The following is a 12,246-nucleotide window of genomic DNA, read 5'->3' as shown; positions in this document are numbered from 1 at the left end:
AAAGGGAAAAATAAGCAGCGCTTGTCATCTTAAGGTCTGGGGCTTTCAGAGTTTTCGTTTAAAAGATTTTTGTTTTTATTTGTTTAAAAGTTTCAACTCAGCAGTGAAGGCAACCACCTGGGTCTACTTTCACACCCTTTAACGTGTCCTCTGGGTAATACATGCAACGTTAACGCGAAGCGCCTTCCCACTTGCTTTGGTTTGAACTCGAGTGTGAACAGCCTGCTCTTGAGGGGTAGCTCCAGTGTCTTTAGGTCCCTGTTGCAGACCGTCAGCCAGGCCTGGAAGCCGATTCAGCAGGTAGAACAGTTCAGGCCCTCCTGCTGTCCCCCACCGTCTCTCACGCTTTCTCCCATCCCACCCTTGGGTGCCCTGCCCCTGGCCTCTCCCTTCCCTGTGGTGGTCTTGCTGTCTCCTACTGACTGCCCCACAGCCAGCCTCACACCCCCTTACTGGACGAACTCCAGTACCCTCAGAATAGCAGCACTCAGCCACACAGATGTCCATGTACAAATGGATGCCCTTCTCGATCTCGGGGGTCAGGGTCTTGTCTGGGTTCTGCTGCCTGTGAGCCCTGGAAGGGAGCTGGTAAAGGCCGCAGACACCTCGCTAGTTCCTCTGCAGCCACGCAGTGCCTTCTTCCCCACCATGTGGGGTCTCAGGACCAGGTGCCACAGGCCTAACAGTACAAGAGAGTACAAATCGGCAAACACTGTACCCCATTCAGGATTGGGAAGAGGGGAGACCAAAAAGCTATAGGGAAGTGCTGACACTCCATAATAACCTACAGATGTGTCATCTAATGTTGTTTAAGAAACAGGAAAATGGGAGAAGTAGACTTGGCAAAGAAACTAATATGCCTGTCTGAGGTCTTGACTTCTGTTTGGTTGAGCTGAACCCCGTGTAAAGCGGTCAGCTTTCAGAGAGGGGGCTGCGTGCAGACCCAGACAGACCACCCACCTTCTTTCCCACATCCCACAGTTAAGTGTCAGTGGGGAGAACAAACACCGAGCTACCGCGAGGCTGCCCTCCGCGTCAAATGTGCTGCCAGGTTAATGACCCAAAACTCACACATCCAGGGCGAGGTACCCCCAAATCCAGCACCACACATGCCCTTTAGCAGGCATGCCTCTATCTCCCCAACTGTGGCATTACAGAATAAGGGAACACCTCAAGTCAGCCTGGGTGCCAGCATCGGAAACTAGTGTGCCAGAAACCCTTTCTGGAACGCTGGGCCCTGAGGTGTGAGGTAGAGCACGTATTTATGGTCGGGAGCGTTATTTTGCAAGCAGTACTTTCTGGTCCTTTATTGGCTATTACTGTGGGGTGAAAGTCATGGCTTAATAATGCAAGAGGGGCAAGAGTCCTAAAACTGATGAGAATTTTCACACAAAGCGCATTTTAAAATGTTACTACAGACCTTAGTTCGTTTTTGTTTTTTTATTCAAGCTAGTTAACATAGAGTGTAGTCCTGGCTCCTGGAGTAGAACCCAGTGATTCATCTCTTCCATACGACACCCAGTGCTCATCCTGAAATGTCCCCTCCTTCATGCCCATCACCCATTTAGCCCATTCCCCCACCCACCCCTTCCCTTCCAACAGCCCTCAGTTCTCTGTATTCAAGAGTCTATGGACGTTAGTTGTGAGTTGGATTTTAGGCAGTGTCCTAAGAAGGGTACCTGAAGATGAAGACCGTATCGTACCCTTTGTCCCACGAGTCCTGTTTTCCCATCTTTGACCATGAAACCCATGCTTGAACGCTGCAAGCAGGAGAAGGTAGAGAAAGGTGATACTGCGCCCTGCACAGCCCTGCAAGGCCTGGTTGCTAAGCTACTCACAGAAGCTGGCCCAGGGCTCAGGAGCCTGGGGTCTAATTATCATTGACGATGGTGTATTTCAGGTTCTCAAGTCTCAGGAGTGATCGTCCTCATTACTCTGCTTTTATCCAGCGTTCACACACATTGTTGAATTGTTTTCAAAAAGAAGACTGCTGTGAATCTGAATCTACCGAATGTTTTTGCTTTGTGCTTCAACAGAGATTCACAGCTTCCTTCCAGAGATTGAAAAACCTGATGGGTTTTTTTTATTTCCAAAAAATTCTTCCAATGTGCATTTCTATAAATCTGTGTCAGTGGTAGTAACTGATTGGGGCTTCCTTGGTCAGCAGTAGGGAAGGCAGCGTAAGGAGAGTGTGAGTGAGTCTCCAAGCCTCCCAACTGTCAGGATCGGAGCCGCAGCCCCGTAGGCCACTAAAGGCATGGGGCAGGGTACTTTGGGTTGTCTGCCTCGCAGAGACACCCGGTTACCAGAGGCTGGAATACTATAAGGAGAGGGGGCAGTTGAAACGGCAGTGAGGAGAAAAGGGCTGATGCCGTCTTTCTACCCCTACAGCTGACAATGGGCCTCTCACATGCCATGAAGGGTGCTGGCTCCGCTCCAGGCTTCTAGGCCTCCAGCGGTGCTCACATGTGTCCTTTGTGTGGCAGGTCTAGCCTGAAACCTGCCAGATGCTACCACCAGACCTGAGATCTTCAGGAGAATTAAAGCTGGAGATCTGGGGATGTGTGCAGGCAGGGCATCAGAGCACCGTTAAAGAAAACCCCTTGATCCCAGAGACAGGGCAGGATGGGGCCACAGAGAAGACACAGTTCTCCATGAGGGGCTTAGAAACAGTGCCCTCTCCCTTGGCCTTGGTTGAAGTGGACTTGGGTGACAGGAAGAGAGTTGCATTGTATATGGCCAACACAAGGAAATAAGACTGGTCAGTCTTTTCCCTTCCTTGTCCATTATGAAGGCATTGTCAAAGAGACGTCAAAATTTAATAATTCCAGGCTAGATTTAACATGTCCTTCAGATACTGTTTATCAATTACTTTTGTTTCCTAAAATGGAATTTTTGATAAGTAAAAAAAAAAAAATAGGATTCCTCTAGCCAAATAGGTCATGTCAAGGCGCAGTCCACATATCTGTCTAGTAGTTCCAAGCCACTGGCTCCTTCCCTATCATTGGCAGGCCTCCTTCTGACCTGCCCTAAGTGGTGGGGGCCATAGCCTGCCTTCCAGAAAGGCCAGGTTGGCCCTGAGCCACTTGAGGTCCATTGCAGACCAAGGGCCCGGTTTCTGAGCTCTGGCATTTCCATTAGCCCTGCTTTAAGAGAAGAGAGATGTGCATTTCACCTCGGAGTTGTTGGGATGTTTGACATTCAATTCCAGCTCTGTTTGTGTGCCTGTAGCAGCCTGAGCACTGTCTCGGGCCTCTTGTGGCACTCAGGGTTAAGAGACAACCCAGTCTCTGCCTTCTGGGAGCTTCTCCTAATGAGTTCACTTGTGAGTACAGAACAAGGACTAATGTGGACATAACCACTGGAGGGAATATGGGGGTACTACAGACCGAGAGACCGGATGTGGTAAACCCAGCTGAGATTAGGGTAGTCAGGGCCCAGAGGTGGAAGGGTCTCACGGGACACTTAGCAAGGTCCCCTTCTTCCACCTCCACAGCCAAGTAGGACCCCCTTCTACTCTCTAACTGGCAGTGCCCTTTCGTCACTCTCTACGGTGGCCAGCAATCTTCAGATGTTTTAAACTCCCCGTGCTGTCATTCAGAACTTATTTTTCCTTTTTTTTGTTGTTTTTTTAAGACTTTTATTTATGTATTTTTTTTAATGTTTATTTTTGAGAGAGAGAGACAGCATGAGCAGGGAAGGGGCAGAGAAAGAAGGAGACACAGAATCTGAAGCAGGCTATAGACTCTGTGGTGTCAGCACAGAGCTCAACATGGGGCTCAAACTCATGAACTGCAAGATCATGACCTGAGCCAAAGTCTGAGGCTCTGACTGAGCCACCCAGGTGCCCCGAAAACTTATTTTCCCATCATTCCCAATGATAAGACAAAGAAGTAGAGACCTTATTCAAATTTTGAAATCATTAGTCCCACCTCCCAGAGAATCAAACTAAATACGAGAATTTTCACAGTTACCCAGAAATCTTATTTCCCAGCCCACAGGTCCCCCTGCTCTGCCCTGTGCTTCATAGAGCCATGTGGCTCCTGGGGGAAGGGGGTTGGGACTTGGCAGGACTGGCCATCTTTCCTGGCCCCACCAGGCCTATTTGTATGTACCCACTGGACAACAGGATCCTTGCAAGACATTTGCACACGTGGCCTGTTTGTATCCCATGCTCATGGGCTTTCTCCTCCTGTTCAGGGGAGCTTTGGCCTTTGTTCTTGATCATTTCACTGTTGGCTTCTGTCTACTGCCTGCCCGCCCAAGCCAATCTGGTTACCCAGGTGTCTTTCCAAAGTGCCTCTAGCCATGTGGCCTCTCCCCTCGCACCCATGTCTCTCCCAGACACACACAAGGCTCCCCCCACCCCAAACACATGCTATATAGTCCAGAGGTGGTTTTTTAAAGTACCTCTATATATTTAATAGCAGAATGGTTCTGCGGCTCAGCCCCTCACCCTGAGGGCTTGTACTAAGCCTGGTACACAGCAGAATATAGTCGGAAAAGCAAGACTCAGATGTGAGGGAGAGTGAGAGTACTTGGTTGGCTGGGAATTCTCTGTTGCAGGGGCCGCGGCTCGGTGCGGTGCTTCAGAAAGCAGGCTGCCTCTGTCAGAAAGGAAGGTGCAGAGAGTGAATAGGGAGTTCTCCGAGGAATTTGCGCTGTCTGCGACCATTCCCTCGCTTCAGTACTGCCATGAAGCCCCCGGCACCCACCCCCCACACACAGTTTGTCCAGAGAGCCCATCCCACAGGCAAAAGGGGGCTTCTCCCCAGGCAGAGTCAGAGACCATGTTCTGGGGTCTTCTCTGCTAGCCAAATCAAAGCCCGTGGAAAACAGCTGATTTTCCAATGAGGCATCTCCAAGTATAAGTTCAGAAGCATCTACACCATTGGAAAAAAAAATAGCGTGAATTTTGGGGATCTGAACATGTCTTTTTTTAAAACAACAAGAAAGGAAATTCCTAGGTATCCTAAAAGTGTACTTATCTATACCACACCAAGTAAAGTGTTGCTTTCCCGGTTTTCTCCTTTCCCTTCCTCCCTCAACAACCTGCTACTACTTTACAGTATAGGGTCTTGGGGTGTTTGTTTTAGGAGGAAGAGCAGGGAAGATTCACTTAATTTGAGTTGCTATAAACACTGTTTGCTTGAAGTGAGATGCAATACTTATATGATAATCAAACCCTTCCCCTCGTCCTGAATCCCGACTCCTTACTTGCCTTCCTCGAGCCCCCCTAGTCTTGCCCATGCACACCCCTTCTCCCTCAGCACAGCAGTTAGCACCCTCACCCTGGTACTGGTCTCTTGTATGCCTCTGTCCTGCAGTGCTGAGTGCTCTGCTGTGTGAGGTCACCCCCCCACCCCCCTGTGGGCTTCTTCCAGGTTCGGGGATGTTGGTGGCCCCTGAACCACCTGCAGTGCTGGGAACCATATCCCAGGAAGTCCCGGTGCAGAAAACTTGTTCCTCTTCCACCTTCCAGCCCTAACTAGAAGTGGGACCCTGCTGAGCCTTTCCCCAGTCGTATGACCAGATTTCTTTCCAGAAGTGCTTTCTCACAAAGAATGACTTAGTTTCAGCAGGTCTTTTTTGAGAATCTCCTGTCTACTTCTGGGAATCAGAAATGTGGGTTTATATTTCTGGTGCTTATAGCGTGTCAGGTTTTTTGTTTGGTTTTGTTTTCAACAAAACACTTGGCCTCAGAAATTCAGTGCATTGGAGCTTAGTTGCCAAGAGCCTCCCTGCCAAGTGGCTGCACACGGCCCTGTCCTCCAAGTGCGTGCCTGGACAAAGGCTCCTGTCCTGCTGGGCCTTGCGGCTGCGGGCAGCTCTTCCAGCGTGGATCACAGTGGGTCCCAGGCACCAGCTCCTCTGAGGGCTGCTTAGGCATTGCTCTTGGCTGCAGCTGTTAGGAATTCATGTCACTGAAGGATAAGCGTCTTAGAGAGTGAGCTAGCACTTTGCTGCGGGCCCTTGGACCTAAGAACAGGAGGGGAAAGGGTAGGACCCAGGACAGTAGTCCTGGGCCAGCTAATTCCATTTGTCCTTCTGACAGGAGAATCTAGAACTCAGGGCTTCTCTCATCCTGATGCTTGCTATAGCATTGGAATACCTGTGGGAAGGGAGGACATTCATTGGCTCTTCAAAGAGAGCCAGTTGGTTTCCATGCTCATGAAACTCGAGGAAAATCCTCGACCCAGTGGGCCTCCACAAGGTGAAACATTTTAAGAGACACACGGTCTTGCCAGAGAACTGCTGGTTCTCTTCCTGGCTTTCACCAGAACTTCAGGATTAGAGGTTTCTAAGCAACAACCATCTTGCTCCTTGCTACCTCCGAGCAGGGCAGGGGAGCCAGCCAGCCAGTAGTCAGGGTGATGGGGACAACTTTAAAGACCCATGGCCAGTTAGAGGAGAATGGCAGAGCTACTAGGGCTTTCCCACACCAGCTGGGACTTATGTACCATCCCAGGGCTCAAAGAAGAGGTCACATACACCGTTCCCACCTTGGCAATGAGTACCCCGATGCTGGGTCCTGATAGCTGCTGTACTTTGTTCCTTCAAAGGGAAGTGGATCCACCAGTCCACATGGCTTATGCCTCCCTTTGGCCCCAAGCATCACCCAGCAGGTTCTGGAGCCTCAGCCTAGCTTGCTTCCTTTCAGCATCCCGAGCAGCCCTGGAGCCTTGTTTGAACTGGATTCATTTTAGCCAGCGACTCCCTGTCCCGCCTCCCCACCCCTACCCTGTGCACCCAGTGCCCCTGGAGTGTGCACTGCCCTTCATCTGTATCCCAAGGCTCACTTCTCTGTGACTTCCCGGCTGTCCTGTTATTTCCCACCTCATGCTTTTCTTTTCAGCTGAACCTTATTCACAGTGAAATCAGTAATTTAGCCGGCTTTGAGGTGGAGGCCATAATCAATCCTACCAATGCTGACATTGACCTTAAAGATGACCTAGGTAATTGGGGATGGGGTTTGGCACCGCCAGCTGTCAGATGAAAAGTTATGGAACCCAGAATTTAGGCTCTTCATCGTCTCAAACTTCAGATGGTCAAGCCAAATTCCCAAATCCCAGTTGAACATTGGAAGGAAATCCTCAATGTTTACTCACTCCAAGCCATTTCAAATGGAAATGATCCGATAATGTTTCATTGAGTGCAATTGGCTATTTTCCCCTTGATTGTAAATGTATTGCTATCTAAATTCTCTTCCATAATGATCATACTGACTGCTGGTTACTTGGGAGGGATTTTTTAAAAATGTGTTTGTTTTTTTTTAGAACTGAAAAATCTCAGGTTACTACAAAATGATAGTTTCTCCATTTAAGCCCTAATTAAAAATGACAAAGCTTAAAAGCACTTGAAAAGGGAGAAAATTAAACTGCATCAGTATATCATTAAGTTGTCTTTAATCCACCAGTAAATTGGTTTCCCCTAAATTTACCACTTACTGTCACTTCCTCAATTTTTTCTACAACTGAAAACAGTATATGACTGCATGCCAGCTTCATGAATTATTTGATTAGGGGATGATATTAAACAGAAGGGCAACAGCTCTTTCTGGGTGAGCTCCTACAGAGGACAACTCTGCCTCAGAGCCACGGTGTCTCCCTGGTTGGGGGCAAGCTGAGAGGGATCCCTCAGTATCCCATTCTGTGGCTTGATCTTTGCCCGGAGAACTGTCAGCTCAGGGGCTCAATGAAGGCTCCTGACCTCTCAGCCTTGAGCCTTGACAGGGGCAGCAGACTAGCAGAGGCCCACCAAGGTAGCTTCAGGCCTGATGCTGACCCAGGTTTGTTTTATAAACCTTTACCCCCGACCTTTGGCTACCTTTGTAAGGTGGCAGATTCGTTTACTGGCACAGATGCTCATTCCAGAGCCCAGGCCCGACCCACACCAATTGGGTGTAACAGTGGGCCGGAAACATAGGAACTGGGACTCAAGAATGCCTTGCCCAGCCTCGTTTTCCGACCACATACTCTCTTCATATGGATATTTTCTTAAAAAAAAAAAAAAAAAAAAAAGCCACAGGCTAGAAAAAGCAGGGATCCTATCTATCCAAAGTATGTTTTATGTGTAAAATACATGAAAATAAAGAGTGACTAGAATAAATGCTAGACCTGGAAAAACATTTGTACACATTGAGCAGGAAAAAATAAAGGCAGTTCTCTATGCACACATACTGTTTTCTTGGTTTTCAAGAGCTGTCCCTTGAAGGCAGACCAAACGTTGAATGTCGTAAGACCAAAACTCCAGCTCTGAACGTTGACGGCTGCCAACAGAATGGAGAAACTCGTCGTTGTGGTTGGCCTGATAGTCCACGTTTTTTTTAAAACAGATGCCATGTTTTAGTAGCCTTCTCAGTGGGGTGCCAGTTTTATAGGCTTTTGCGAAGTGAAACGGGGCATTCGTTGTTTTGTTATTTCTTTTAATCTTTGGAAATGATCTCATGTGTGTGTTTCTCTTTTTTTGGACATGTCATTCAAATGTTTAATTTAAACATGTCACATTTGATATTCCTCCTCCTCCTCCTCCTCCTCCTCTTCCTCCTCCTCCTCCTCACCCCCATCCACATGTGCGCACACTTCGTGGACTGATTGCCCCTTGGGCTCACATGTTGGAATCGACCAGGTAGGCCAGCCCCGCCATTGGGGCATTAGTAAATGTGCCTGTGCGTGGGTCTCGGTCCAACACAGTTGATATACATTTGTTTACCTGTTATAGTTGCAAGTTGTACAGGCTGACATTGCCTCGATCGACAGTGATGCTGTCGTTCACCCGACAAACACTGACTTCTACACCGGTGGTGAAGTAGGTAATGCCTAGCCGGGTGCTGCCGAGTGTGTGTGTGCATGGTCAGTCGGCCGCCGCAGACAGCTTGATCCTTTGACAGCTATGCAGGGCTGCATTCATTTCACACTTCCAGCTGTCCCCGGCCTCCCCAAGGTCGACCTTGCTAAGGTCTCCAGTCCCCGGGCTGCAGACACGAGAGGTACAGCTAGTTGGCAGCCAGGGTGCGTCATGCAGCTCACAGATGGGCGCGCTTCTGGTTTGGAAACTGGTTCGGCAGCATCATTTCTGCATTTGCTTCACGAGGCACAGCTTTGTCGGAGACTGGGTTCACCCGTGATTTCAGCTGCGAAGGGGATGCAGCCAGGTCGGCCGAGTGGCCTCCAAGACCACTGATGTGACCGCTGTGGACCAGACACATAGCAATACCTAGGCACAGGTGTCAGCACCGCTCCCCCCACTTTGGCATCGGAAGCACGCTTTCCTGAAGATGGCCTCAAGGCCTCAGGTGCACTCGGGCATTTTGAGAACACTCTCCCACACTGAGGTTCTCAGACCTTTATTGCATGAAAGTCACCTCATTCTGGTGTGAGGTGCCTAGACCACTTGAGAAACTCTGCTAGACCCAGAAAGCTCCTTCCCGTTCCCTGGCAGCTGACATCCATAGTCATTTGGCTTCTGGCGCTCAACATCTGAGGGTGGGGTGAGGGAGAGAGAGGGAAGGCTGGGTGCCGAGCCCTGGGGCCGCTGGCCTGCTGCATGAAAGTGAGGTAGTGCCCTGCTCTAAGAGTATGCTGTGCTGCTTACGTGATGACGGGGCATCCGGATGGATGGCAAAAAGGCACCGCTTTGGAGCTAGGTAGAAGGAGCGCAAATCCCAACCTTGCTATCTGTAGGTCATGAGAGCTGGGCCAGTTACTTAACTCCCCAGTGCCTCGGTTTCTCTGTCCTATTGCAAGAGTGATAATAGTGAGAGTTAGGATAACTTAAGCAAAGCACCTTGTTTTGTGTCTGCCTCCTGATTGGTGCTTACCATATAGCCTTACTCTCACGTGTATCTAATGATTTTTACCATCGATGTGCTGGTCCTGAGAGTGGTGCCCTAGGTGTAGATTTGAACACCACTTTCTAAAGTGGTGCCCTTGCTACGGGCAGAAGTGAAGTCATGTTGAAGGCTGAGGCTATGGGGATTTTCATGAGCGTCCCAGACAGTGGAAGTCCAACAGCTTAGCAATGCGAGGCTGTCCAGCTCTGTTTAGTGTCACGTGCAAAGCCCGCTGTGCACAGCCCGCCCTAGCCACTGGGATTTGGGCTGATTGCTCTCCTGGGCATTTTGGATCTCGGACGTGGATGGAAAAGACACACTGGACGGGAAGTTGGGATTCGCCAAGTCGTCCAGGCCAAAATGAAATCAGGCTGTAGGCAATTAAAATAAACTCCACTTTCACAAGATTTTGGAGGAGTTTAAGAGCTCCTAAGTCAGACAGCTTAAGAGAAAGATATTCTTTCTCTTTATTTCTTGACCAAATGAACACTTGATGGGAGGGAAATAAACAGAACAGCTAAGGGCTTATCTTTCCACCAGGAGTGACTGAGGCCTGGGTTCATCCTGCCATCCAGGACTTTGGGTAAAATGGAAATTAGCACCCTTCGGGCGCAAAGGGGTCTCCCCCAGGCCCGAGGAGAAGAGAAAGCTGACTTTCTTTGCTGTGGCTGTGGAAGGGGTGCGTTCAGCAGGATTAGTTGTGCTGGGACATAGAGCTGGAGGCTTTGAGATGGAGTTAGGAACCAGCCGGGGGATAGCAGGAAAAGAACCTAGTCCTTCCTAAACCCTGATCAGAACTGGTGCTAATCCTTTCCCCTGTGATGTGCTTGCCCTCCCCCCACTGAGGTGCACAGGGGAGGCATGCTGAGCCTCAGTGACTTCTAAGTACCCTGGGTCCATGAGCTTGCCCGAGGTCAGGGGGCCCATCACTCACGGACACTGTCACGGCTGGAAAAGAACCTCCACAGGTCCGGATGGCTTCACTGGTTGGCCGGAACCCTAAATGACTGTGCCAGAACCCAGGTCTTCCAAAGCCCACCTCAGTGCCTTTTCTCAGTGAACCAGTCCAGACTAGTACTGAACCCACCTATCTTTTACAATGCCAAAACAATGACAAACCAGATTCATGCATGGCCTCAATTGGTTCCAGCTCCCACTTTGATGTGTGAGAGGGGAAAAGAGGAAGCTAGGACACGATCACTCTATTTCTCCCATTGGGTGTGAATTCCTGAGACCCAAGACTGCTGGAAGAAGGAATGCCAGTGCAGGAATGCTTAGCCCCGTGATTAACTCTTACCCATCACAGTTCTTTCTAACAGTGAAATAGACCACAGGCTTAGCCTGACATATGCCCAAGCCTAAATTTTCGCTTAGGCTGTTTTGAACACCAATACTTATGCCTGCTTTCTAAGCATGAAATAATGTTCTTGTTCTCATGGGAGTAACACGTGTTTATGCTTGGGGGCAAAGAAGCCAATTGCTTTATGATTAACCCTGAAGTGAAGCCTAAAAAACAAGAGTCTTACATTACTAGTGTTGACAATACAGTCGAAATGGGCCTGTTTCTTGTTACAAAGTACACGTGTGTCTACATGAACATGTGCGTACATATGTGTGTGTAGGAGTCCAGTCCTGACCGGGTGATTGCCTGCAACCTAGGGTTCAATTTTTAAGTTTGGGAAATGCATTGAGTGTATTTTAACTTGCAAATTTCACTTCTAATTAAAGCGAGATTTAATTATAAGTAAAAAAATTTTAAAGTAAACACTCTTCCTAAGATCAAACACCTTTAATTACAAATAAGCCCATTTTCTTAATCGTTTTTGCTTTAGAGAGGAGCTGGTAGTATTCCTCCAGTGCTGATCTTATTTTGCCTCCCAAATTTCTCAGTTCTCCCCGAAGAGCATATAGGGGTAGAGGATGCACACCTAAAATAGTTGCACGTAGAGCGTATTTGTTTCCCTCCTGCAAACTTGAGAATGGGTCAGGAGGGAAGGCCCGACCAGGTGTGGCGGGCAGCAGTGTTTGGGACCCAGCAGATTCAGAATTCAGAGGCGTTTTTCTCGGCTGCATGATATTTTGAGTGAACCCGTAATTGGGCCTCACTCCTCTGGGTTGTATCCTCAGAGTCTCCCCTTCCTGCCGGGTGGAGGTGGCTGTGAGGCCTGACCCTGCTCCCTCATGCCTGTCCGGCCACCGTTTGTGACGCTGGTCTTTGTCAGAAATAGACAGCGGCTGTCACAGCAGTTAGAAGTCTCTGGAGTGGATGTGTTTTCCCTCCTGACACCTCTGCTATTTTAAGTGTCTGTGACTGCTTTCCAAGACAGGCGGAGGCGTGAGGGCAGTCTGGGCTAATAAGGGATGCTGGATCCTACCCCAAGCATCCCGTGCTAATTGCTCTTTGAAAGCAGGGC

At 49.1% G+C, this 12,246-nt stretch overlaps 1 protein-coding gene across 4 annotated transcripts in view; it reads left to right on the top strand.

The window, feature by feature from the left end:
* The window catches only part of LOC124515853 (core histone macro-H2A.1), a 79,319-nt gene that overhangs the window by 54,728 nt on the left and 12,345 nt on the right, over window positions 1–12,246 (top strand). For 2 of the 4 annotated variants that reach the window (XM_047084905.1, XM_047084910.1), the window contains exon 6: window positions 8,722–8,812. In XM_047084905.1, the coding sequence (XP_046940861.1) occupies window positions 8,722–8,812 (91 nt within the window). Of the gene's footprint in view, window positions 1–6,856; window positions 6,957–8,721; window positions 8,813–12,246 lie in introns of all 4 variants that reach the window. The other 2 variants (XM_047084894.1, XM_047084903.1) reach the window with 1 other exon arrangement.

Source organism: Lynx rufus, unplaced genomic scaffold (genome assembly GCF_022079265.1).
Source record: "Lynx rufus isolate CCGP_SWC_20201006 ecotype Redwood Valley unplaced genomic scaffold, mLynRuf1.p SCAF_1, whole genome shotgun sequence".
Taxonomy (NCBI): domain Eukaryota; kingdom Metazoa; phylum Chordata; class Mammalia; order Carnivora; family Felidae; genus Lynx; species Lynx rufus.
This window is presented reverse-complemented; position numbering and strand designations above follow the sequence as displayed.